General features: G+C 35.6%; 1 protein-coding gene across 2 annotated transcripts; it reads left to right on the top strand.

The window, feature by feature from the left end:
• The first annotated feature begins 34 nt into the window (after positions 1–34).
• On the top strand, positions 35–25,037 carry FGFR1OP2 (FGFR1 oncogene partner 2). Of its 2 annotated transcripts, XM_024575547.3 has the most exons (7): positions 35–304; positions 11,031–11,179; positions 14,234–14,351; positions 16,351–16,493; positions 18,868–18,981; positions 21,682–21,795; positions 23,040–25,037. In XM_024575547.3, the coding sequence occupies exons 2-7, from the start codon at positions 11,045–11,047 to the stop codon at positions 23,175–23,177; spliced, it is 762 nt and encodes a 253-aa protein (XP_024431315.1). In that variant the 5' UTR covers positions 35–304; positions 11,031–11,044; the 3' UTR covers positions 23,178–25,037. The 2 variants fall into 2 exon arrangements, with proteins under 2 accessions (XP_024431315.1, XP_024431316.1); XM_024575548.3 differs by lacking the exon at positions 18,868–18,981 and having other exon boundaries at positions 37–304.
• Positions 25,038–26,190: the final 1,153 nt, after the last annotated feature.

Here is a 26,190-nt window from a genome sequence, read left to right as displayed (position 1 = left end):
ATGTCAGTGAGAAATTGCAAATAAATCTCTTTGCTCTGCCCCCATGGTGACGCGAAGAAGGAAATCTCGCGAGGCAGAGTCGTTGTGGGAGCTCTAGTTGGACGCGGCTCCGCGGCCAGTGATGGGGCCCATCCCTACTGACCCTTCAGCTACCCCTCGACTACCTGCGCGGTGTTCTGCGTCTGCTCGCTGAAAAAGCTAAGCGAACAGGACGACTCTCTTCCCTGGGGTGCATAGGTCCCCTTTGGCAGAGGCTTTGAGTCGTTACTGCCACAGCTGACGGCGGCGAGGGACTGAGACCAGAGTAAGTGGAATAAATCCAGGGACAAGAACGGGCGCGGGGAGCCGCCAGCTCCCTTTCCCGGGGCCGCTCGGGCGCTTTGCTCCCGCTGAACCACTGGCCGCCCGGCCCTAGTCCTCTCCCCGCGCCGGTTCCCCCTCCTGGGAGCGGTGCTTCCTGCCCCGGCATCAGCTCTGAGCTCCTCTTCCCGGGACTGAAGTGCGGAAAGTTTAGTGAAAAGCTTTGGCCCCGGCCCTCTGGACACGCCGTCCTGATCGGTTTGCGTCCTGCCTAACCCGCCCGGGAGCTCACCCTTGAGGGGAGGGAAGACGGACCCTTTCGGTTCTCAGTTTACCTCTTTGCAGCACAGGACACGGACAGCTATTCCCTTTTCCTTGAAGCTGCCCTCCAGGGAATACCACTTTTTTTCTGGTTTTCCTCCTCCCTTTCTTCTGCACCCATTTGTGATCATCGTTCCGGTATCCATCCTGCTGTCCCAGCTAGAAACTCTGGTCCTTGGTCCCGCAGTTCCCCGCGCACCGCACGGTTCCTTCTCTCGCCCGAGTCGTTGCGCTGACCCTCCCCCAGCCCAGTCCCCCCCGTCGCCCTGCCCAGCGAGTTACCACCCGAAACTCCGATCTGTTTATGTCACTGCTTCAACTTTGCCAATAACCGTACTGCTGACAGAATTACTGCCCAGCGGGTAAGCAGTGTCATCAGGACCTTTTACTCTCTGTCCCAATTGGTTTTACCTTTTTAGTCTCACCTTGCTTCTCCAGATAACTGCCTTACTGTCCAGCCACACCAGACAGCCGCTGTTTCCCCCCCAATGCCATGCACGTTCACAGCCCTGCGCCTTTGTTATGCGCTGCACCATCTGTCTAGAATGCTTTCTCTTCTTTTTTTATTTTTGTTTTTGCCACCTCTCAAAACCCAATTCATAGATCATTGTCACCTCAGATCCCACAGGTGACGTTGATAATACTACTGTGCTCCCAAAGCACTTGAGACAGTTCTGCATGTCTGTAAGTACAAACAGTACTTACACGTTTGTATTATTTGCCCATATATCTGTCTCTTGTGCCAATTGGAGCTTGTGTCTGAAAACTTGGTTTGAATATAAGGAACTGTGGACCCCTAACACAGAAGTGGTTGTACTTTTAGTATTTGTTGATTGAAATGATGCATAATGGCTAAAAACTGCTATGCTTTTAATTTTGATTTTTTTTATTATACGAATCTGTGTCTGTATTTGAGAAATAGTGGGCTATGTGTGCGAGAGAAATACCATGCTTGGTGTATGTACATCCGTGCACCTCTTCAATGACTCCTTGGCCCATTGGTCAGAAATAACTGATTTAGATTAGGTTATTTCCTTTTTGAACTGTCATATCTGTATACACACACATACATATATAAATGCAACTTATATTTAGCCACAATTCTAAGGCAACATGTGATTTTTAAAACTCCTGGAAAAAAAATTCTGTTCCTTCCAACTTTAAACATTCATCTGCTTCATAAAGCTTCAAACGTGTTCATTCCATCATTTTCAAGGACTGAAAATTTTCTGTTTTCAAATACACTGATGTGTCTGTATAAGGTGATTATTTTTACATGTAACTTACATGCATTCTTGATCTTTTTAAATTTTAAGTTTATAAGAGAGCCATACTATGCCTTTTTATTTTTCTATTTCTGTGTCTGTTAATATTATCTTCTAATTGCCACAAGTTCCTGCCTGAGCAACCTAATAAAAGATTTTAACTAAACTAGGTTATTGACATTTGAAGACATTTCAGTGAATATCCTATCAGTAGTCACAATATTTCTGTAGGTCCAGCTATATGGCATACTCGATTTTTGGATAAAAAGAAAGAAGAGTGACTTGAATTTCTTTAAAATTTTGTTAACCAAAATCTAAAACTAAACAGTTGTCAGTTGCTGTCATGGGTGGGTGGTGGTTTCTCTTTTATTAGCAGCAGAATGTTCTGAACTCTCTGCCAAGAGCCTGACTGTGAATGTTTTTGGGTGGAAAAATGGGTGAGAATATGGCTAATGCAGGTGGAAACCTGCTCTAGAAGAATTTCACATGTAATTTGGACTACCTGTAGAAGATAATGTAAGTATTAATTAAGATAAGCAGTATAAAAATAGGCAGATAAATTGAGAGTACTCTTTTTTTTTTTTTACTAGAGTCTATTTTTAAGAGAATTTAGAAACAGTCTTCCTCCCACTTACCAACCAAAAAAGAGGGGAAAAACACAATGTTTTTTTAAAAAGGTGGCAAAGTAAATGCATATTATAAAATATTTTAAACTTTTCTGTGGTTTCACATACAGGAAATGAACATACAGATTCTTAGAAACTCTGTGTCACTGTTTTTCTGAAATGCTAATAAAATTATGCTTTGAATTACCTGGTGTTTAAAATTCACTTCTCTGAATAGCATTATTTTTATAATTACAAAACAAATTTTAAATATAGTTTATTTTTATAGTAGTATTTTTATGCAATCTAGAGAATGTCTTTTAAAGTGAATGTTAATTGTAATTTCAAAAAGCCTATCCATGAACATTTATTGTTGGTCTTATAGTTCACTATAATGCCTAATTAAAATGGGTGCTATTATAAGGAAAAATATTTGAACTTTTGTTATTTTTCATCCTTTCTTCATTTACAGTCCTATTTATTTTCTATTGCTGGCTTGAAATGTTTTTTAAAAATATTTTGGAAGTCCACTTGGTGAAGTAGGGAGAGGGAATTTGCTTTGTTTTTCCAGCCAAGGAGACCGAGATGGTTTTTACAATATACAGGTAAAAGCAGACAGGGCCCTGGGCATCCTTGGCTCCTGAGTAGAGCATAAGACTGGGGGTCAGAAATTCTGGCATAGTACTAGCCTGGCTCCTTCCTTGCTGCCTGGTGCTTCATTCATCTCCGTACATTTGGAATCCCTGAGTCTATTTCCTCATTGATGAAATGGGAATAATACTTGCCCTGTTGACCAAAAGACATTATTAGGTAGTAGTCCTCAGTCAGGTTCAGAAAGTTACCAATAGTGAATTAATTAAAATGATGATCTAGCAGTTTGATTTTATTCAAGATGCTCTAGGGGTCAATTTGGATTGAATTAGGTTGGAAAGAAGCTAAGAATTGGTAAAGCGATTTTGAAGGAGAAAAAGATGGCTTGCTATATCAGATAAGGAGTTTATTTTACAACTGTAATAGTTGGGGCAGCATGGTATTGATACAGAGCTTGATAGATAAATAGACCCAGAAATAGAATAGAGAGCTCAGAAACATACCCATATCATTTATTGAAAAAAAAACAGTATATGACAGGTGTGGCATTAATATTTAATAGGGGTATTCCAACCACACCCACACATAAAACTGGTAATTATGTGACATGATAGAGGTGCTAATTATTGCTATAATAGCAGTCATATTACAATATATAAATGTATCAAATCAACATGTTGTACACCTTAAACTTACATACTGTTATATGTCAAATATATTTCACTTTTTAAAAAATTCAATGGGGAAGAATATACTGTCCAAAAAATGGGACTGGAGCAACTAGTTGCCCCCATAGAAGAAAGGAAATTTAATAGATGCTTGCCTTACACTGTACATGCTGATAAACACCAGATGGATTAAAGACAAGGACAAAATCTTGGGGACAGAGTGTTTTTTTTAATTAAAAAATCAACATAAAAATAGTCCTTTTTTGGATAACAGCTCTGTTCAGTTTAGCATGTGCGCAGGGTTATGTAACCACCACTGCAGTGGGGATGCAGAACTATCCATCACCCCAAAATATCCCTGGTGCCACACCCTTTTCCCACCCCTCACTCCTGACAGCTGCTGATCTTTTTGTCCTCACCATAGTTTTGTCCTTTTGACAATGCCAGGTAACTGGAAACAAGATGCAACCTTCTGAGATTATTTTCTTTCACTCAGCCTAATGCCTTTGAGATTCATCTAAATTTTTGCCTCTATCAGTACTCCATACTTTATTATTACTGAGTAGTAGTTTTTTGTGTGGATTGTATGTACTACAGTTCGTTTATCCACACATTTCTCTACAGTAAATACCCAGAAGTGGCATTGCTGGGTTATATGGTAGCTATATGTTTAACTTTGTAAGAAACGGCCAAACCATTTTCCAAAATAGCCATATTACTTTGCATTCTCACCAGTATTGTGTAACAGTTCCAATTGCTCTACATCCTTGCCCGCGCTTGGTATGTGAGTACTTTTATGTTAGTCATTGTAATAGGGCTGAAGTGGATTTCATCGTAGTTTTCATTGCATTTCTTTAATAGATAATGGTGATAAACATTTTCATATAATTACTTGCCATCCATATATCTTTTCTCTAAAGTTACTTCATCTAAATATTAATATAGCTACTTCAGCTATCCTTTTTTAATACCTTTATTGGGATATAATTTACATATCATACACTTTTATTGAGCTATAATTCACATATCATTTAAATGTGTAAATTCCCATTAAAAGTATACAGATGGTGGGTTATATGTGTTTACAGAGTTTTGCAACCCATCACTACAATGTTAGAATATTTTTATTACTCCAGAAAGAAATACTGTGCCCTTTAACACTCCCCATTCTCCCTACTTCTCCCAATTGCCCCTTCTCCCCCCATGCTAGACACTGCTAATCTATTTTTTGCCTCTATGGATTTGCCTCTTCTAGACCTCATATCAGCGAAATCATAAAACGTGTGGGTTTTTTGTGGCTGGCTTCTTTCGCTTAGCATCATTTTTTCAGTTGTCCATGTTGTAGCATGTACCAGTACATCATTCCTCTTTTTTTTTTGCCAAAGAAATATTCAACTTTACAGATATATACCACACTTTATTCATTCATTTATCAGTTGGTGGATATTTGGGTTCTACTTTTTGGCTGTGAACATTTATGTACAGTTTCTGACATGGACACATTGACATTTTTGGTGTATATCTAGGAGTAGAATTGCTGGATTGTATGTTTAACCCTCTGAGGAACTACCTGGCTGTTTTCCAAAATGCCTCCATTTTCCATCCAGCAATTTATGAAGTTCTAAATTCTCTGTATCCTACCCAAACTTCTTATCTGTCATTTTTACTATAGGCATCCCAGTAGCTGTGAAGCATCTCACTGTTGTTTTGGTTTGCATTTCCTTGATAGCTAATCATGCTGAGCATCTTTGTGTGCTCATTAGCACTTGGGCTCTCTTTTGATAGTGTTTATGTAGTGTATCTTTTTCCATCTTTTTACTTTTAACCTCCCTACATCATATTTGAAGTGAGTTTTGTATAGACAATATATAGTTGGGTCCTGTTTTTAAAGTCATCCTGATAATCTATCTTTTAATTCGTATGTTTAGAACATTTATTTTTAGTGTAATTATTAACATATTTAGATTTAGGTTCACTGTGGTATCGTTTGTTTTCTGTTTGTCCTTTTAATATTTTGTTCCCCCTTTTCATTTTCTTTGGGTTACTGGGTATTTTTCATTCATTTTAACTCATCTGTTGTGATTTTTTACTTTCCCTGGGTGTAGGGAGTTCAGTTGAATAACATGGTGTGTCCTGTACCAATAACCATATTGTCCTTTTCCTCATATGTTGATAAGTAAGGTATCTCTATATAGTTTTTTAGGCCTTTTTCTAGGAATTACTCTGTTTGTATATAGCTTTTACGTCCTACTTATAACTGACATTTTATAATTTCAAGTGAAATGTTGAAACTGTTACTATATAGGTCCACTTAACCTCCTGCCTTTATGTTGTAGTTATATTTACATAAATTGGAAATTTTATCAGACAAAAGTTATAGTTCTTATTTTCAAACATCTGGTGTTTTAAAGGACTTATGAAGAAAATGGTTTACTATATTTGCCTAGATATTTACAATTTTCATTAATGCTCTAAGTTTCTTTCTGATACCACCTTGCTTGTCTCTGAAGAATTTCTTTTAAAACATCTAGGAATGAATGGATTTTTTCTTCATCTGAGAATGATTCTTATTTCACCGTCTTATGTGAAGGCAATTTTTGTTGGATACAGGATTCCAGGTTGACAGTTGTCTTTTCAGCACATTAAATGTTCTACTGTCTACTGGCCTTTCTAAGTTTTTATCTGTCTCCACTTCTCAGAAATTTGGTTATGATATGTCTGAGCTTGCACCTTCTTGGACTTAATCCCTTTTGGGATTTACTGATGTCTGGGAATAATGAAAACAGGAAATTTCCCAAGAAAGAGGCAAAATGTTGCATAATTTAAATTCATAAAAAACTTGTTTCAGCTCTGGCGGTGGCTTAGTTGGTTAGAGCATCATCCTCTACACAAAAAGTTGTGGGTTCAATTTTTAGTCAGGGCACACACCCAGGTTGCAGGTTAGATCCCTAGTCTGGTGCCTAGTCTGGCACCAAAGATCAATATTTCTCTCTCACATCAATGTTTTTCTCTTTCTCCCGTCCTCTCTCTCCAAAATCAATAAACACATCCTCAGATGAGGATTAAAAAATGAAAAGGAGAAAGGAAAAATAATAATTTGTTCTAGTTAAATATATTTTCATATTATTTGATCAGTAATTTAGAATGTCCTTGGTAGGAGACACAAAGTATAATGGTATTTTAACTTTTGTATTATGGCTTTTATTTCTTTTTAAAATTTTTTAAAATTTTCATTTTTTATTGTTCAATTAGTTGTCCCCATTTTATTATGGCTTTTTAACAGAGGACTTTTCAACCCATCCATAACAGAAACATACTAGTATATTACCAGTGTATTTGGGAACATTACATATTCTTAAACCATAGAGAGAGGTTACCCTATTAAATCCAGTGGAAGATATTTAAAAAATCTTTTAAGATGGTTGTAGTCCTTGCTTCAACTTCACAATTTTTTCAGATTAATTTATTCACAAATAATAAGGTATACCCTGGGTCACATCCTTTGCTATCCATCACATTTTCCCATCAGTATTTAATGTTTTGGCTAATTTTTTTCCTGCCGATACGAGAGGTTTCATGGAATTTCTAGTGTCCGTTAGAGGTTTTGTCTGGTGGTATCAGGTAGCCATTCTGATAGTGGCGGCTCTTATCTCATGGACTTCACAACTTGATCACCCGGTGTTTCTTTTTGGAATTTGTCAGGCCAGATTTTGTATGTCTGATGGAATTTTGAACTTGTCCATGGATTTGTTATGATTTTCTTGTGTTTTTTATGAGGCCCTTGCATAAAGACTTTTAGTCAAAGCAATTTTTTATAGAGTATTTTAAAATAACTTCATAGTATCTATAGTATAGTAAAGTATCTTGTATAGTATCTTTTTTATTGTGTGTCTGTACCTTTATTGTTTTAGGTAGCATCCAGCCATCAAGTAATGTATTCGTTGTTTTTAAGGGATATCTGAGGAATGTCTTTTCTTTGGAACATTTCAAAGAAGTGATTTGTTCCCAAAATGATCCAACTATTAGTGCATAAATTTACTCTTAGCAAGTTGCTCTGTCTTAGAAGGCCACAGTTAAGTCATTTGATCAATTTGGCCTCTCATAAGAAATTTAATTTTATCAGAATGACTGAAGTATCTGTTGTCACCTTTTGTGTTTAGTATAAAAGTTATTAACATGCCCTGGCTGGGTAGCTCAGTTGGGTAGAGCATCACCCTGATACACCAAAGTTGCTCCTTTGATCCCTGGCCACGGCACATACAAGAAACAACCAATGATTGCATAGATTAGTGGAACAGCAAATTGAACTAACTCTCTCTCTCTCTCTCTCTCTCTCTCTCTCTCTCTCTCTCATCAGTAAATAAATTTAAAAAATAAATTCACTAACAGACACTAAAGTCATGATTGGGAACTAGAAAATTCAAAATTTGGGCTGGATACTTACTGATCTATGAAAACACAATTATAAGGCTTTCTTTCAGTAGGTAGGGTTGTTGGAGTAACAGTGTTAGTCCAGTGGGTAGTAATATGAAATGGAGAAAGTAACAGTAGTTCATAATTATTCAGCTAGGAGAATTTTAGGGTGGTTTCCTTTAGCAATAAGGGATTTGCTGCATGTGGTAACATTAGGCTTAAAGACCTTGTATAAGCTCTAAGATGATTTAGTGGAGGCCCATTACTCCTTCTTTCGAAGGAGGCTAAGCCTTAGCTACTGAATTAAGGTTTAGGATTTTATAGGCAGTGGGTCTTAGGTGCCATGTTGTTCAGTTAATATCCCCAGAACACAGCATAATCTTTTCATGTTTCAAAAACGAGAAAGGTGTATGATTATCTAGGAAAACTTCATCTCCATTCAGGGCTCAGTTCCAATTAGTCTATGCCTATGGATTCTTTTGCCCAGAGGATTCTGGAAGCATAGGGGTTTTTTGGTTTGTTTTTGTTTTTGTTTTGTAGCTTACTGAATTTTATACACTATAGGTCATATCTAAATCATCTATCATCTGATCATATATAGCAGCCTTAGTGAATTTTATTTGGAAACAGATCCTTTTATTAAACTTGTAGATGTTGTGTTACAAAGCATAAATAAGTATTCTGATAGTGGCCCCAATAATATCAGTCCCAGATTGAGACCTGGGATTGTTAGAGCCTTTTAGTACTTGAGTTGTTGTTCTACTAAACCAAGATAAGCTTTATCTGTGTCAAGTCTTTTACAATTTTCTCTAGCCTTTAAAATTAGTTTTTTAAATCATTTTCTCTCAGCATCTGTTACAACCAGTTATTTTTATTGTAAAACAAATATATTTTATGTTTTTCTTTATTTTTTACTTATTGCATGCCAGTTTGCCCCACCCACTGTCCTTTTTTATTTCATCTTTAGGTAATTCCCCTTTGAAGTTTAGAGAAGAACAGGGCATTGCTGGATGCTGATGTCTCCCTTAGAGCAGCATCTTGGACAGATTTTGGATAGTTGTCCTTTTGTGTTTTAGTCAGTTTGGGACATTGGTTCCTTTAATGCTTCTTTTGCTTATCCTATTTCCAAGTACCCTTATCTAAACCTCTCCAATTTTGGAAAACAGATCCTTTGGTCTCTTCAGTAAGTGGTGTTGGGGAAGCTTGACAGACACATGAAAAAAAATGAAATTGGAACATTTTCTTACACCATATACAAAAATAAACTCAAAATAGATGAAAGACTTAAAGAAAGGCCTGAAACCATAAAACTCCTAGAAGATAACATGGACAGTAAACTCTCTGATACTGCCCTTGGCAATATCTTTTTGGCTATATCTCCTTGGGCAAGGGCAAAAAGAAAATTGAACAAATGGGGCTACAGCAAACTAGAGTTCTTGCACAGCAAAGGAAACTATCAACAAAATGAAAGACAACCTACTGAGTAGAGAAGATAGAAGATATTTGCAGATGATACATCCGATAAGGGGTTAATATCCAAAATACATAAGGAACTTATAAAACTTAACACAAAAAAACAAGCAATCCAATTAAAAAATGGGCAAAGGACCTGAATAGATATTTCTCTGAAGAGGACATACAGATGGCCAATAGACATGAAAAGATGCTTAGCATTACTCATCATCAGGAAAATGCAAATTAAAAACCACACTGAAATATCGCCTTACATCTGTCAGAATGGCTATCAATAAATTGACAAACAGTAAGTGCTGGTGAGGATGTGGAGGAAAAGGAGCCCTCATACACTGCGCTGGGATTGTGAATTAGTGCAGCCACTAGCAAAAACAGTCTGGAGCTTCCTCAGAAAATTAAATAGAGCTGCCACACAATCCAGCAATTCTACCTCTGGGTATTTCTCAAAACAAACAAGCAATAAAACCCCAAAACACTAACTGGGAAAGACACATGCATCCATATGCTCATTGCAGCGTTACTAGTAATAGACAAAACATGGAAGCAACCTAGATGTCCATCAATAGATAATGAATATATATTTATCACTTCTTTATATATAATGGAATATTACTCAATAAAAAAACTAAATCTTGCCATTTGAGGTGACATGGATGGTATTCCATGGGGTATTATTCTAAGTGAGTCAGACAGAGGAAGACAAATATCATATGATTTCACTTATATGTGGAATCTAAAAAACAATCCCCTAAACGAATAAACAACAGAAACAGACCCGTAGATATAGAAAAAGCTGGTGATTGCTGGGTGGATGGGTGGTGGCGTGGAATTAATGCAACTTTATGTAAGAAATAATTCCACCAGAAGGAAGCTGACACCTTGATTTATCATGGCCCATAGGCAGTGTTTCCACTGGTCAGTAGTGTGTGTGTATGAACACGGCCTCAAGTCACCTGGCCAGGCAGAAGCTAGGAAGGATCTTACAGTCAGATTGACTACAGAATACAGACGAACAAAGTGACATTTCTCACAAATGAGAAGACAGGCAGTGCCCTTAGGAGGAGTGCAATTTCTGCATAATATAAAATGTATTCATTCTATGTGTACTTATTTCCCCATTATAAATTCAGGTTATTTTACATATATTCTGATTATGTCTGCAGATTCTTTGTATATTGTCTAATATTTTCAAATATAAATTCATTTTCAAGCTTCTGCCATCCTAACAGAAGCAACACCAAAGGTGTTCTTAAAAGTTTTTCTTAAATGTTTTTCCTCCCCAGAGAATGAACAATCCTGTAACAAAAATGTAGCTCCAGAAGCATATGTGTTAATATGAAACTAAAATAAGATGGCATGCTAGGTTTGAGTCTCAATTTTAATTTTAATTATAGGTATTCCTTGAGAAATGAGTTGCACAATTGAAAAGGCACTTGCTGACGCGAAAGCTCTCGTTGAAAGGCTGAGAGATCACGACGATGCCGCGGAGTCTCTGATTGAGCAGACCACGGCTCTCAACAAGCGAGTAGAAGCGATGAAGCAGGTTTGATTTTTTCTTTCTTGTTGATTCTAGTTTTTAAAAAAGCACTCACTGACATTTATGTATTGCTTGAATCACTAACTTCTACTTTATTAGTATTTATCTTTTTAACATGCCCTGTAAAATTTACAAGTAGTGTGACTTACCTGTGTCAGTTCCACTCTAGGATAGAATGTAATTTTGTCATGTCACATGTATATTATATGTATTGTAAAACCTGTAGACCTGATCCCTTTTTTTCTGACAGACACACATTTGAATTTAGATAATACATGAATTCCAGCTCGTGCAGTTACTGCATTTGTACTTGCTACCTTAGTTTACATTTAATGCTTGCCAGTTGTGAAAAGGGCTTCATTCCTTGTTATCCTTGGTGTTGTATGTAAGAACTTCCCAGTGGGCTGTGGCATTTAGCTAAAATTTAAGCCCTCTTCTGATAAAAAATTTTCAACTCTAAGAAAATTGTAAAATCTCTGATACTATCATGGAAATCAATCAAGGGGGATGTATATTCATACCCCACTCTTATGAAACCATTCATTTTGTCAAAGGAAGCAACCCGGGATAATACTTCTATCAAAGCTACTGAAAATAATGGAACAAGTTTACTTAGTTTGTTTTGCAACTCTGTTGCCCTAAACAGATTACATGCCTCCCTAACTCTGCAGCTGTCTCATGCATGCCAGTGAACATGCGAGGTCTGTCCAGATGCTATCCAGCCATGTAATATGAAAAACAGACATTTTCTGTTTGTATCTGAAGAAGATACAAGATACCAAAAAATAAATAAGTAAATAAAAATTAAAAAGATACAAGAAATAGAAAACTCTACTTGAACAATAAAATTTATTTAAAAAAGAAAAGAAACACTGTACATGGGACAATGATGCCTCTGTCCCCTTCAAAGTAGGCATCTTGGGACATCACACTGTTCTCCCAATCACTATCAGCTGTCCTGTTGTATCTTCCTGAATATTATCGATGGTCTGAAATCTCTTCCCTTTCAAAGGTGATTTTAGTTTTGGGAAAAGCCAGAGATTTCAGGATGCCAAATCTGGGCTGTAGGGGAGCTGAGTCACTGGGATGATTTGATGTTTCACCAAAAAACTGCATGAGACGTGACGCATGAGTGGGCGCATTGTTGTAATGAAGCTGCCGATCACCAATTGCCCATAGCTGTGGCCTTCTGAATAGTTTCTGCGAAGGAATGTTCAAGCTTACTGCAAAATCTGATGCAGATTCATTGCCCTACACCCTTAATCATTTTGAATGCAACGGCCACACAGTACACATGCTCACTCAATGGTGGCTACCACCCCCACTGACTGGTACAGTGAAGTCATAGTACAGTGAACACTCCTTGGATGCCAAGTTACATTGATGTCGTGCAAACCATTCTCATTATATTAACAATGGCTGGACTTTTTTCAGACAGACCTCGTGTATCTAGTATTGAGTTGTAAAAAAAAAAAAAGGAGTTTGACAACTAAATTTAGAACCATGAATGTTATAATGACTGTTACTAAGTGACTCATCAAAATGCCTTAAAATGAAGGAGTACAATTTTAAAGTTAGATTCCCACACGTTAAAAAAAAATAAAAAAGAAATAGCCCTGGCCGGTATGGTTCAGTTGGTCAGTTGTCATCCTGCAAACCAAAACATCACAGGTTCGACTCCCTGTCAGGGCACAAGCCTGGGTTGTGGGTTCAGCCTCCTGTTGGGGCACATACAAAAGGCAACTGATCAATGTTTCTTTCTCACATCAGTGTTTTTCTCCCTCTCTATCTCCCTCTTTTCCCCTCTCTCTAAAATCAATAAGCAGTTCCTTGGGTGAGACTAAAACAAAAAAAATGAAATAATTTTCATTTCTTTTGCATGAGTTATTAAGATATAATTTACATATCAAAATTTACTATGTGAAAGATAGTTTATTGGGTTTTAGAATATTCATAAGGTGTGCAACCATAATCACTAATTTCAGAATATTCTCACCCTAAAACCTCTATCTCACTTTCCCCAGCCCCTGGTAATCACTCATCTTTCTATCTTGATGGATTTGCATATTTTGAACATTTCATGTGAACAGAATCATGCATTATGGGGCTTTCTGTGACTCATTGTGTTTTCAGGGTTGATCCATATTGTAGCAGGAATCGATACCGCATTCCTTTTTATTACTAAATAATACTCCATTATAAGGGTCTGTCACATTGTGTCTGTCATCAGTTGATGGACATTTGGACTGTTTCTATATTTTGACTATTATAAGCAGTGCTGCCGCAAATACTTAGGTACAGATTTCTGTGTGGACATGCTCTCAGTTATCTGGGTATATAACCGAGAGTGGAATGGATGAGTCATACAATAGCTCTGGTTTAGCTTTTTGAGAATCTGCCAGACTGTTTTCCAGAGCAGTTACATTTTACATTCCCATCAACAACATGTGAGGGTTACAATTTCTCCACATTCTCTCCAACATCTGTTATTACTTGTCTTTGTGATTAAACTCATTCTAGAAGTTGTGAAGTAGCATCCTGTATTGAATTGCATTTCCGTAATGACTAAATGACATGAAGCATCTTTTCATGTGCTACGGCCATTTGTATATTTTCTTTAGAGCAATGTCTCTTTAAATCCTTTGCCAGGTTTTTCTCCATCTCTCTTGACATATAATTGACATAAAACATTGTGTACGTTTAAGATATACAATGTGATGATTTACTAATCAGATATTATGAAGTGATTCCATAATAAGGTTAGTTAACATTTCCCTCACCTCACATAATTAATTACCTTCTGCAAGTGTGTGGTGAGGACATTTACCATCTACTCTCTTAGCAACTTTCAGGTACATAATACAATACTGTTAACTCACCATGCTGTACATTGTATCCCTGAACTTATTTGCCCAGGTTTTAATGAGGTGGTTTTTCTTATCATTCAGTTGCGACAGTTCTTTCTCTGTTATGGATACTAGGCCCTTATCAGGTATATGTCTCAGATTTCTATTTCCAAATATTTTCTTCCCACATGTTCTTATGTAATATTTTCATTAGTATCAGGAAGAAATTCAAGAACTTAATGAAGTTGCAAGACATCGGCCACGGTCCACATTAGTTATGGGAATCCAGCAAGAAAACAGACAAATCAGAGAATTGCAACAAGAGAACAAAGGCAAGATATATTATTACTATGTATAGCAAATTAAAAGAGAACTTTAATCTGCAATTGTGCTATCAACTTGAAATCAATATTGTCAAAAATGGGGAAGTAATTGACTAAATTTACTTTATGATGTTAATGTCATCTCTTCTCTAGTTCATGCTGGGTTGGCAAAAAAGTTCATTTACTTATTTTCTGTAAAATAAAAGACACATTTTTCATTTTCTCCAATAACTTTATTGATTTAGATAGTCTGAGTATGTCAGCTATCTCCCACCTGGTATAATGTTGATTGTTCTCAATTAATGTCTCCATTTGATCGCTATCAATTTCAACTGGTCTGTCTGACTGTGGAGCATCGCCCAGTGAGAAATCTCCAGCACAAAACTTTGCAAACCACTTCTGACATGTTCCATCAGTCAGAGAACCTTCTCTATACACTGCACAAATCTTTTTTTTGCATTTCAGTTGCATTTTTACCTTTGTTGTAATAGTAAAGCATAATATGCCAAAAATGTTGTATATTTTCTTCTATCTTCAATATTAAAATGGCTACAAAAAATTCACCAATTTTGATAAGTTTTTTTAAATGCACACTGATATGACAGCTGTCACAATACAATCAATCTAACAAAATTGTTTTGAATGGAGTTAGAGAGAACTAAGTGCTACTTAGAGCCATCTTACAGAAAAAAAACAAAAACTTTTTGGCCAACCCAGTATTTCTAAATCATATTTATTGCCTGTTATCCTGTCCTACATTTGAATATCTCCCTTGCTTGGAGTCATCTTAGATCCTTGCTGTAAATACCCAGTTTGTGCCATTGTTGTTACCTATGAAAAAACTCAGTTTCATTCTCTGCGATCCCACTGCTTTGTTCCCTGGCTTGGGTGTTTGTAGTCTCTTCCTGAACTGTCCTAACTGATCTCCCTGATTCCATTCTCTTTTCCCCTGCAGTCCAGCTTCACCATAGGCATCAGATTGATTTTTCAAAAACACATCTGATCAGCCCTGACTGCTGGGATTCAGTGGGTTGGGCATCACTCTGTGGACCAAAAGGTCGCCAGTTTGATTCCTGGTCAGGGTACATACCTTGGTTTGGGGCTTGCAAGAGGCAGCTGATCGATATTTCTCTCCCTTCCTTTTTCCCTCCCTTCCTCTCTCTCTAAAAAATAAATTAAAAATCTTTTTATAAAAACCTGATCATATTATTATTTTGCTTAAGAACCCTCATTTATACAGCGGGTCCTCAAATAACGTCAGTTTGTTCAATGTTGTTTTGTTATAACACTGATGAGATGCCATAGGAACTTAACTCTTGTTTATATCAATTACACTTTGGTAAAATTGATTTTGTTATACTCGTGCATCATTTTGCTTAAAGTCACAGAACCTGTGACATTCCTTTTCCAGTGGCCTTCAAAGTCAACTCTAGGCCTTTTCTGTCTTCTTCCCATACCTCTCTTCCCTGTGAAACCTTTGCTTTTGCCATCCCAAACTAGTTTCTGAACATACCATTCACTTTCATGCCTACCTACCTAGAATGTCCTTTCCTTTATTTTTCAGTTCGAAGAATGCATGTTCATCTCAAGCTTCTCTGAAGCTTTCCCCAGTTTCTCCTCACATACTTTTGATATATATTTGAGTAGAGCTCCTCTCTGCACTTACCATGTAGTATTATAGTTATTTATATATTTGTTTTCTTCACTACCCTCTGAGCTCCATAGCCTTTTGGTATTCCTAATATAGAGTATCATCTGATACCTAATTGTTGTTCAGTAAATGTTTATTGAAATGTGTCTCAAAAAATGAGTTTTAAGTGGTTATTTAAAAAACTAATAAAGGACTCCATTTGGTATCTTTATTTCTATACAGCTATATAGCTAGATTCCTAGCCATCGTGTTTTCTTTTTAAAATATTCTCTTTTGTAAGTTGCTTTTATAAGTTTTTTTAATAAATGTAATATGAAAGAGAAAAGTTTGAATAAAATATACTGTTCCTCTTGATAGAATTACGTACATCCCTGGAAGAACATCAGTCTGCCTTGGAACTTATAATGAGCAAGTATCGTGAGCAAATGTTTAGATTGCTAATGGCTAGCAAAAAAGATGACCCGGGTATCATAGTGAAGTTAAAAGAGCAGCACTCCAAGGTAATCTGTTCTATGAATATAATTTGAAATGGAAAAGAATGACAATTGGTTAACTTGTGTTCAAAATTTTTTTTAAATCACATGATAAATATCTAACATGATATTGAATACTTCATCTTTTTGACATTTTCTATTTCTCCTTATTTTTTTTCATGTCCTGTTATATATCATTTTGTTAGATTTACTCTTCTAACTCCTTTGCTTCTAGTGGTTTAAATATATATTAAAAAGTAAACTTTATTTGGCAAATAAAGGTAAGTATTCAATTCAGATTTACTTTTATAAAGTTCTCTGCTTTTAAGAAATATTTCTTTAATAGATTTGTGTATTGACATCTGTTGCAAAAACAAAAATTGAATCATGGAAGACTTCTTTCAAAATTTGAACACAGATAAAGGTAGATTTGTTTTTCTTAAAACTGTTTTCTGAATGAGGCTAATTGACTCAAATTATAATCTTGACTAATGGGAAAAACACAGGGTCAGGGAGAAGAAAAGAACCAACATATTAAAGTTTTCTCCCCTCCCCCCAAATCACGTATCAGGAATATCATTTTCAGAAATAGCTGAGCTGGTTAAAAATTAGTGTTTCTCCTCTGTTCATCTTACTTGTTGTCCCTGTGCCTGTTCCCTTTGTGTGTGACCCTGTGTTTGCTGACAACTGCTATGAAGACAAGGAGAATAGTCTTTACCATTTACCTTCCTTCCTTACCTTTTAAACTGGATTTTAATTACTGTATGAAGTAAAATTATTAGACTGGATTGTGACTACTAGGCCATTATCTATAATGGAAAATGATGAGCTAATTATTAGTTGTTACAAGTATTATTTTAAAAATATTGGTTGTTTTAAGGCATATTTTTATCTTTCTCAATTATTGAAACACATTTTGGATTCTTTAAAATGTTTATTCCACCATGGTGCTTATAGATATTTTTAAATTATTTAATTATTAATTCTATTAAAATTAAATGCCTAGTAAGTAGATCTTTGTATGACATCTTTATGTATTAAGGAAGTTAGTAACAGATACCTCTTGTGTCAAGTAGTAAAGTAGTAAATTAAATAAATAAATACGGGTTTAATGTTAACTAATTATGCTATATTCATCTCCTAACCAAAAGGAAAACATTGAATGTTTATGTAGCAGTCTTTTGAATATAAAATGTATCTATGTTAGAGATTATTAAAATATATTTAAATATGTAACTTAAGAAGTTTTTAAAGGTATGAAGATGAATTGACTTTAAATTATTGGTAAAAAATATGTGATCTCAAGAAATTCTAAAAGTCCTTATGTTTAATACCCTGAGAAGTAATTTTTTTAAGATCTAAAGAGAATACTATGACCAAAAAAAGTGCATAAAATAAGATACTGCAGCTTGCTGGTTCCATCTGGTAGTAGTTGTGACAAAAGTGAATGTTTTCTAAAACACATTAGATTTTACCATTCACCAGAGATGTTTTACTAATTAGCAGTGTGAATGAAGCATTTTTGAAGATAGCTGTAAACCATCTTTTTTCATTATATAAATTAAATTAATCATAAGTGCTGATCCTTGCCTTCCATAAAATGGCTATTCAATTACTTGTTATTAATTCTAACTAATACATATTAATGTTTGTGATTTTGATTTTTCCCAAAAAGGAAACACTTTGACTCAATTAAATGAACATCTATTAACACTTGCACTGGCTTAGTCAATAATAAGATGAATGAATGAATAACTTCCATTATTCTATCACAGGAGCTTACAGTATAATGGGAGATACAGATAAAAATATAACTCTGATATAAGGTAGGATGTGATGAATCCTAAAATAATAAAAGGGATTATTACTGGAATATTAGAGGAAGCAAGATTAGTTCTCTTGAGAATTTGGGAAGGTGTAAGGGAAGAAAGAAATCCATCTAAATTCAGTCTTGAATTAATTATTGGGTGTTGGGTGTCAACAAGTGGAAGTAGGTGAGCAGAGAAACTGGTGTGTAAAGGAGCAGAAATAAGAGATTTTAGAACGTGTTTAGGTACTAGTACGCTGATATGCCTAAACACAAAAACAATTTATAACACGTTTACAGGTAACAGAGTTATAAATAGCAGCATGTTTGGAATAAGAGACCCTTTTGAGGCTACTGTAATACAGAATTTTACCCTTACTCAAAAGTTTTTGAGCACACATTTAAAAGTCAAAATGAGAACTCATTTTCATTCAAATACTCATTTTTTTCATTATTTTTAAACAGATGCCTTTTTGGAAATCTTAAAAAAGCAAACATTTCAAACAGTTGGCTAACACGCATGAACTAACACTCATTCAGGTTTTAAATTACGGATAATGTCCGTATTAACATTATAATGACTCTATACTACAGATTGACATGGTACATCGTAACAACTCCGAAGGATTCTTCCTTGATGCATCTCGACACATCCTTGAAGCACCTCAGCATGGACTGGAGAGGAGGCACTTGGAAGCAAATCAGAATGTACACTAAATAAAACAGTCAACTTTGGGGGTGTGGATGGAAGGGGGGTCCATTTAAAAAGTTCTTTTATGTTGAGTTTTCCTGCCAGAGTAGATCAACAAATAAATGAAATTGCTTTAAAATGCTGTGCTTTTGATAGCCATGCAAAAATGTAGAGAACTTAAGGCCGTCGTTAAGTCTGTGCGTGTTGTGTCACACGCACCCTGTTAGCCAATGGCAGGCTCTAACGGCTGTCCTGGCCAGCTCTTCCCTTTGTTCCTCCTATCAGCTACGGCTGCAAATTGAGTAAACCTGAAACAGTTACTCTCTTTCTGGACATCAAAGACATGTTCTTGGCAGTGATTTTAATCTGATTTCATAAAAATTTTGTTCAGATTATTTTTTTAATTTTTAATTATTGATTTTAGAGAGAGAGGAAGGGGGAGAGAGATAAACATCAATTTGCTATTCCACTTATTCATGGATTCATTGGTTGCTGCTTGTATGTGCCCTCACTGGGCATCAAACCTGTAACCGTGGTGTATTGGGCTGCTGCTCTAACCAGCTGAGCAACCTGGCCAGGGCTGTTCAACTTATTAAATGAATTATTTTAATTCAGATTTTGATAGCCTGTGGTCCTTTTGAGTTTACATAAAATTGAAATGCCTTTGTTTAAGTGTTATTATTAAATGTAGTAATATACTCTCCATTGTGTCTTAACTGTCTTTTTTTTTTTTTTCAAACTTACTTGTGGCTGGCCTTTATTGAGCAAAGTTGAAATAAACCTAAACAAAGGTTACAAGTGGAAAAGGCATGTCAAGACATTTCAAGGATTATTTTGCTGACACTCCTTGCCTTTAAGACAGTTTTGAAAGTATAAGTCTTGACCTTTTATGCCCAGTAAAAGATCTATGATATTTCTCCAAAGAGTTTATTGTAGTAAGTGAAACCATCCATGAACTGGGCCTGTAAAAATACTGTTCTATTTAAAAAATTGAGGTTTTTGCCCCTCATAATGATTATATTAGAATAGACTCTGTCCTGAAAAAAATGGTGGTATCTTGTTTTCTTCCATTTTAAAGGCAAAGAATTATTTACTTCCTGTGTAGTTTTTTATCCTAGGTCAGTCCCATAGGGTACAAAAACTCAGAAACAGAGAGAGCTGTTTGTATTCAAAATGTTTACTCATTATCATTACTCAGTTTGTACTTGTAGTTATCTGTCCTTAACTTACTTTTAAACATTATATGCTCCCTTTATATTGGGAGGGATTTTAATAATTTTGCAGAATATGACAGGTGTTTGTCTTGGTATCATTCCTGCTACCATCATCTAATTCGGGGCCTTGGAGCAGAACCCTCTGAAACAGTGATGTTCTTTATCTGTGCTGTCCAGTGTGGAAGCTCCCACCACCTGTGGCTTTTCAGTGGTTGCAGTGTCACTAGTGCAACTAGGGGGCTGAATCGCTAATTTCTTTACATGTATTTGATTTTAATTAATGTAAATTTAAATAGTGCATATTGGACAGTGTCAATTAGTCCTTTATTTTGCCTTTTCTGTGTACTAGCATTGTACAGGTTTCCCCATTAAAATAGTATAAGGACCTGCATTTTTGTTGTTTAAGGTATTAAATGTATATTTGCAAAAGATATTCCTCTTTGTTCTCCATCTCATTGCTTCCATTGCTTACTAGTTTTATAGGTTTTGGGAGGTCCTGTTCAAACCCTTTCTACAAATAGAAAACACACAACTATTTAAGAGACTTCAGGTTTTGGGGGAGAGCTATTAACTTTTGTATTTAACTTCTGTACTTATTAATATAGTAAAATAACCCTCATTTGACAGTGAATAATGCTTTATAGAAGCTTTTCATTTAAAACATGATTATTCTCAAGCTTATGTTGATTTTAAATGTTTTGTCTGTATCTTGCACTTGACTGTAAGCTCCTTGAAATCAGGGAACGTGGCTTCACAGAATTCACATTTCTGTTGCCCAGCACAGTGCCTGACACACTGTGGGTGTGCAAAAACAGTGCGATTGGAAGACATTTGTTACTTATTGCACCAAAAAAATTGTGGATGTCTATTTTATAATTAAATTATATTTTGAACAGTTTGCAAAGAGGCCATTTATTATTCTTATACTTAAAAGCAGAACTATGTTCATTTTATCGATATTTATTATGCATTATGTACTGAACACTAGTAGGCAAATATAAACAAGATACAGTTTCTGCTGTCAAAGAGGATTAATAGTTTAGAAGGGTTGTAGATTGGATTGAGATAAATTTTTAGGCATGGGTAATACAGAAAACATAAATTATGAAATCTTCAGGGAAAAGAGATTAAATGTCATAAATTTTTATCTTTCCCATTATTTTGATCAGTAGTATAGGTAAGTACAAAAAAAGAAAAAGTGGCTGATCATTTGTAGTGAGAAGAATGTGAAATATGAGTATTCTTCTTAACCAGTGGATTTAGTTAAATTGTTCTGCTTGTGCTTAATTCTAGTGCTGACAGAAATCTGATTTCAGAAGCACAATCGTGGTTAGTCGGCTTTTTGTAAATTCCTGTTTGATATATTAATTCATGTTAAATGGCAACGTAGGAGTGTTACATCCATATTAAGTGGCGATGCAGATTTGATAAAGAAGGAGAGGACCTAAACATAAAAATAATACAGTATCTCACTAATTTGTAACTCCCAACTCTTTATTTCAGGAATTACAAGCACATGTTGACCAGATAACCGAAATGGCTGCAGTAATGAGGAAAGCCATCGAAATTGATGAGCAACAGGGCTGTAAGGAACAGGAAAGGATATTTCAACTTGAAGTAAGTTTTAAATTGTAAATATGGGTGAAAACTCATACAGAAATTTATACCAGAAAATACAGCCCATAAATTATGGTCCTTTACTTTGTGTAGTGAAAGCATAAGTCATTGAATAATCCAGATCAGTAGAATAGGCTTTTATGCTTTAAAAGCTACATTTTGAAATCATATTGGAGAAAATGGTCATAGAGGGCCAAAAATTATTTCTCTCTAAGCATTCAAGGTTTTCTCATTCTTTGTAACGGGAGTGAGCAAAACTTTTTAAGTAAAGGGCCAGAGAGTAAATCTTTTAGGTTTTAGAAACCAGACAGTCTCTGTTATAGACTCAGCTAGGCCATTGTAATGTAAAATTTCATTTACAATAACACACCTTTGTGTTTGAACATCCCTGCCTTATACCATTGAAACTTAGAAAGACAAATCAAAGACAGTGGTAGAGAATAAATTGTTGAAGTTACTTTTTTTTTTTTAATATTTCATTTACTTTTAGAGAGAGGGGAAGGGACGGTAAAAGACGGGGAGAGAAATATCAGTGTGTGGTTGCCTCTCATGTGCTCCCTACTGGGGACCTGGCCCACAACCCAGGCATGTCCTGACTGGGAATCAAACCAGCGACCTTTTGGTTTGCAGGCTGACACTCAATCTACTGAGCCACACTATCTAGGGCAATTTTTAAATGTCTACAAATTTCTTCCAGTAACTAGAAAAAAAAAGGTAAAGTTGTTTACCAGTGCTAGATTTGGTTACTTACTTTCCTTCTTTAAAAACATCACAATTTACTCAGCCAGCCCTGCTGCTGCTGAATCCCAGTAAGGAAAGCAAACCAGATGGCTTGTCTTATATTCCTTGCATCATGGAAAGTAAAAAAGGTACTAAAGTACTAATAGGTTATAGTCCCAGGGTATTATTTATAAACTTTGAGTTTATGAAATATAAATCTAGATGTTATTTTCTTCATCTATACTGTGATTGTAAAATAAGGCAATTTCTGAGGTTCCATCTACAATTACAGCTGCATAAATAAGACTGCATGGATGGAAGACTTCTTGAACACAGCATTCCTACCTCTTTAAAAACGTGTTCTCTGGGTTCAAGTTGTCAACTTCAACTCCATATATCATTTAGTACCTTTCTGTCATTTACAGAACTTGCTTTTTATTTGTCATGTGTGGCTTTTCTTAAGATATGTTGGTACTCTTGTAGCTACCTTGGTGACTGCATCTTTATTTTTGTTTGTCTTATAGCAAGAAAACAAAGGCTTGAGAGAGATCCTTCAAATAACTCGAGAGTCATTTATGAACCTGAGAAAAGACGATGTATCAGAAAGTACGTCTTTGTCAGCATTAGTGACCACTAGTGACCTGAGTCTGAGGAAGAGCTGAAGAGTCTGTGAGCTTCTGACAAGGCTCCACACGACCCCTGGGACTGGCCTGCTAAAGTGAATGAATTATGGAAAAATCGACCTCAAGCTACCCTTTTATTTTCTATAATATGTACAGTGTACAGTGCACTGGCAATGACATTTTTAAGAGATAACAACAAAAAAATGCATAGTTCGTGGACATAGACTTTATTCCAAAATACAATTGAAAAGTGGAAACTAAGATTTTGTTAATTGCTGAACAAATTGAAGATTTTCGCAATAACTGCTGAACATATCTAGAGCTTTCAGTGGTTCTGTTGGCTTTTTGGATGATACTTGGATAAACAGGAATATTCCCAATAAATATTTTGGAATTCATGAAATTATCCCAATTTTAAAATACAAATTTTTTTACAGTTTGGTGAATGGAAGATCATCATACTAAATTTCTTCCTCCCTGTTTGGTGTCAAAGTTAACAAATAGCTTATGAACCATGAGACTTCAGCATTGATTACCTGCCTTCCCATTAATTTAAATTTTTGACAAAGAAAATTCAGTTTGAAAAGCTGTAGGATTGTTTTATATGCACCATAAACAAAAGAGGTAATTTAACTTTAACTAATTTACTATAATTAATACTCAGCAAACAATTGTCCATAGTTGCTAAGCATATGAAATAGCTTTTCAGGAATGAAAGACAAGGAATACTACTTTCTAAGAAAGAAGAACTTAGACATAATTAGTAGGTTAAACTACTCCTTTGAAAGAGTAAGTTTTGGTTCTAAATCAGTAATGAAGATGAGATTTTTCTCTTCTCTGGTTGATCTTTAAGGATATTATAGAGCTCATTTGGCTAACAGTTGAAATGTTTGATAAAGCAAACTAGGTATGGTTATTTCAAAGTATATTGGGAAATCCTCTGCCTCATAAAGCCCTTTTTAAAAAGTAACTATTAAGATAAAGAAAAAGAACATTAAAACTTTTCTGGATCTGTTCTTAAGCACCACCTGGTCCTCAAACCGGTTATAATTTTCTTATAACCTTTCAGTTAAAGAGGGACCAAAAAATCAATGGAGTTAGAAGTATTTGTTTTATTTTTTTATAAAATATATATCCAGTATATGTAAATTTTTTAAAGCCACCAAAAATAGAAGTGTGCTTTAACATCAATTGAAATCTAAATTTTTATTATTTTGTGATTATAGAATAAAAGGATGAGTCAGATATGACCAAATATATTCTCATTTATATTAAGTACCTACTAAAATTAGCACAACAGAAAATTTACTTTTGATTATAAATTTGTTGAATATTTACATGGCAATTTTTATGTATAATTTCATAGATTGGTAAAATTTAAAACTACTTTTCAGAATTTTTGTATCTTAAGTTTGGGGTAAGTGGGGTTGATGGGGCTGATTGAATAGAAAAGGGCTATGGACCCAAACGTTAAATTGATTTTTGTTCTCATTCAGAGGCCTTAATGTTTTATAAATAAATGACAGCTTTTATTTTTTAACTTTTCTATTTGTGTTTGGGAAAGTACCCCGTAATTTGATGGCATATTCATTCATATAGTTTTCTTCCCAAATTAGAATGAAAGAAAATATGCTACACAGTTGAGATTAAGTCTGAGGCAGTTCATTGAGGCAGCTCTATTATTAAATATTACTTGATAAATAATTATTTTTGTAAACAAGTAAGTTGAGTTAATTTATTCTTAGTCTTCCTACTTGGATATAATTTTAAGATCTTGGTGTTTAAAGACATTTACTTTGTTACGTAGAAAGTTTTCCATCCCGTACTTTTTTAAAATTTATGTCTGAAGGTATGTAGTGCATAGGAGCCTATTTTATCAATAAAGATGAGTGATTGAAATTTGTGTGCTCTCCAAATTAACTTGAAAACAGTGTTTACTGACATTTATTTTTAGGACTGTTCTCTCTGCTTACCACAAAGCTGGTACTTAGCCCTAACTTCTATCCCTGTATTTGAGGAATTGGTCAGCAACTTTTTATTGATCCTGAAAGCCTTTTTATTTTCTGTGGGGGGTTTAAGAGCACCCTCCCACCCCCCAAAAGCATATTCAGGTCCTAACCTTCTCTAGTAATGTGACCATATTTGCAAATAAAGTCTTTGCAGAGTTGGAAGGACCTCGGGATTATATCAGTGCAGATTGGGATGGGCCCTAAACCCAGTGACTGGTGTCCTTATAAGAGAGATTTGAAACAGAGGGACACAAGGAGAAAGCCATGAAGAGATGGAGAGTTAGGCACGTCAGGGAACCCTAAGGATTATGAGGTGCCACCAGAAGCTAGGAGAGCGGTGTGGAATGAAGTCTCCCTCAGACACGCCAGAAGGGACTGACCCTGATTGATTTCAGACTTCTGGCCTTGATTTTCAGAACTGAGGGAATACATTTCTGTAAGCTGCCCAGCCAGTGAGAATATATAGCAACCCTAGGAAACATCTATCATGTGTCATCCACTCACTTTAGTTTTCATCTTAACGTAGGGAATGCAGTCTTAAAAAATCAATTACATACAACCTCAAAGATGAAATGCTTTCTGCTCAAATTGATATTCTTTGATATTTATTATTAAGGTGACTTCCCAAATTCTGTATTTCTAAACAGCCTCGATCATGTAGTATCGTAAATCCAGAACTTAATTTTTGGTAACCACTATCTTTTTTGACTGTCAGAGAATAATCATTTCTAATTGAAATTTGAAGGGACATTCTCTTTTTACCTCACTGGCTGCTCCACAAATTCTTTTGTTCCTTTTTTTCTCCAACTTAACATTAGAGAGCCCCAGGGCCCGGTTCTTACTCCTATTATGTATCTCTACTGCCTTGGTGATCTAGAACCCCCCACCTCTATTTGATAAAGAGTGGTCCTCGCAGACACAATGGGCAAACTGTCCAGAGGTCTTGCAGTCAACAATCAGGGTAAAAGGATTTGTGAAGCGCGTTCGTTCGGTAGGGCTGCCGTCACAAAATAACAGATTAGGTGGCTTAAATAGAAACTGAT

The sequence above is a fragment of the Desmodus rotundus genome, chromosome 3, assembly GCF_022682495.2.
Source record: "Desmodus rotundus isolate HL8 chromosome 3, HLdesRot8A.1, whole genome shotgun sequence".
Taxonomy (NCBI): domain Eukaryota; kingdom Metazoa; phylum Chordata; class Mammalia; order Chiroptera; family Phyllostomidae; genus Desmodus; species Desmodus rotundus.
Note: the sequence above shows the minus strand (reverse complement) of the source record. Positions and strands in the feature narration are given on the sequence as shown.

Bases quoted from the DNA above. Each gene is read 5' to 3' on its own strand.
- FGFR1OP2 (XM_024575547.3), top strand. From the start codon at position 11,045: ATGAGTTGCACAATTGAAAAGGCACTTGCTGACGCGAAAGCTCTCGTT. The intron at 11,180-14,233 runs GTTTGATTTTTT...TATTTTCATTAG, and splicing joins GAGTAGAAGCGATGAAGCAG to TATCAGGAAGAAATTCAAGA. The intron at 14,352-16,350 runs GCAAGATATATT...TCCTCTTGATAG, and splicing joins ATTGCAACAAGAGAACAAAG to AATTACGTACATCCCTGGAA.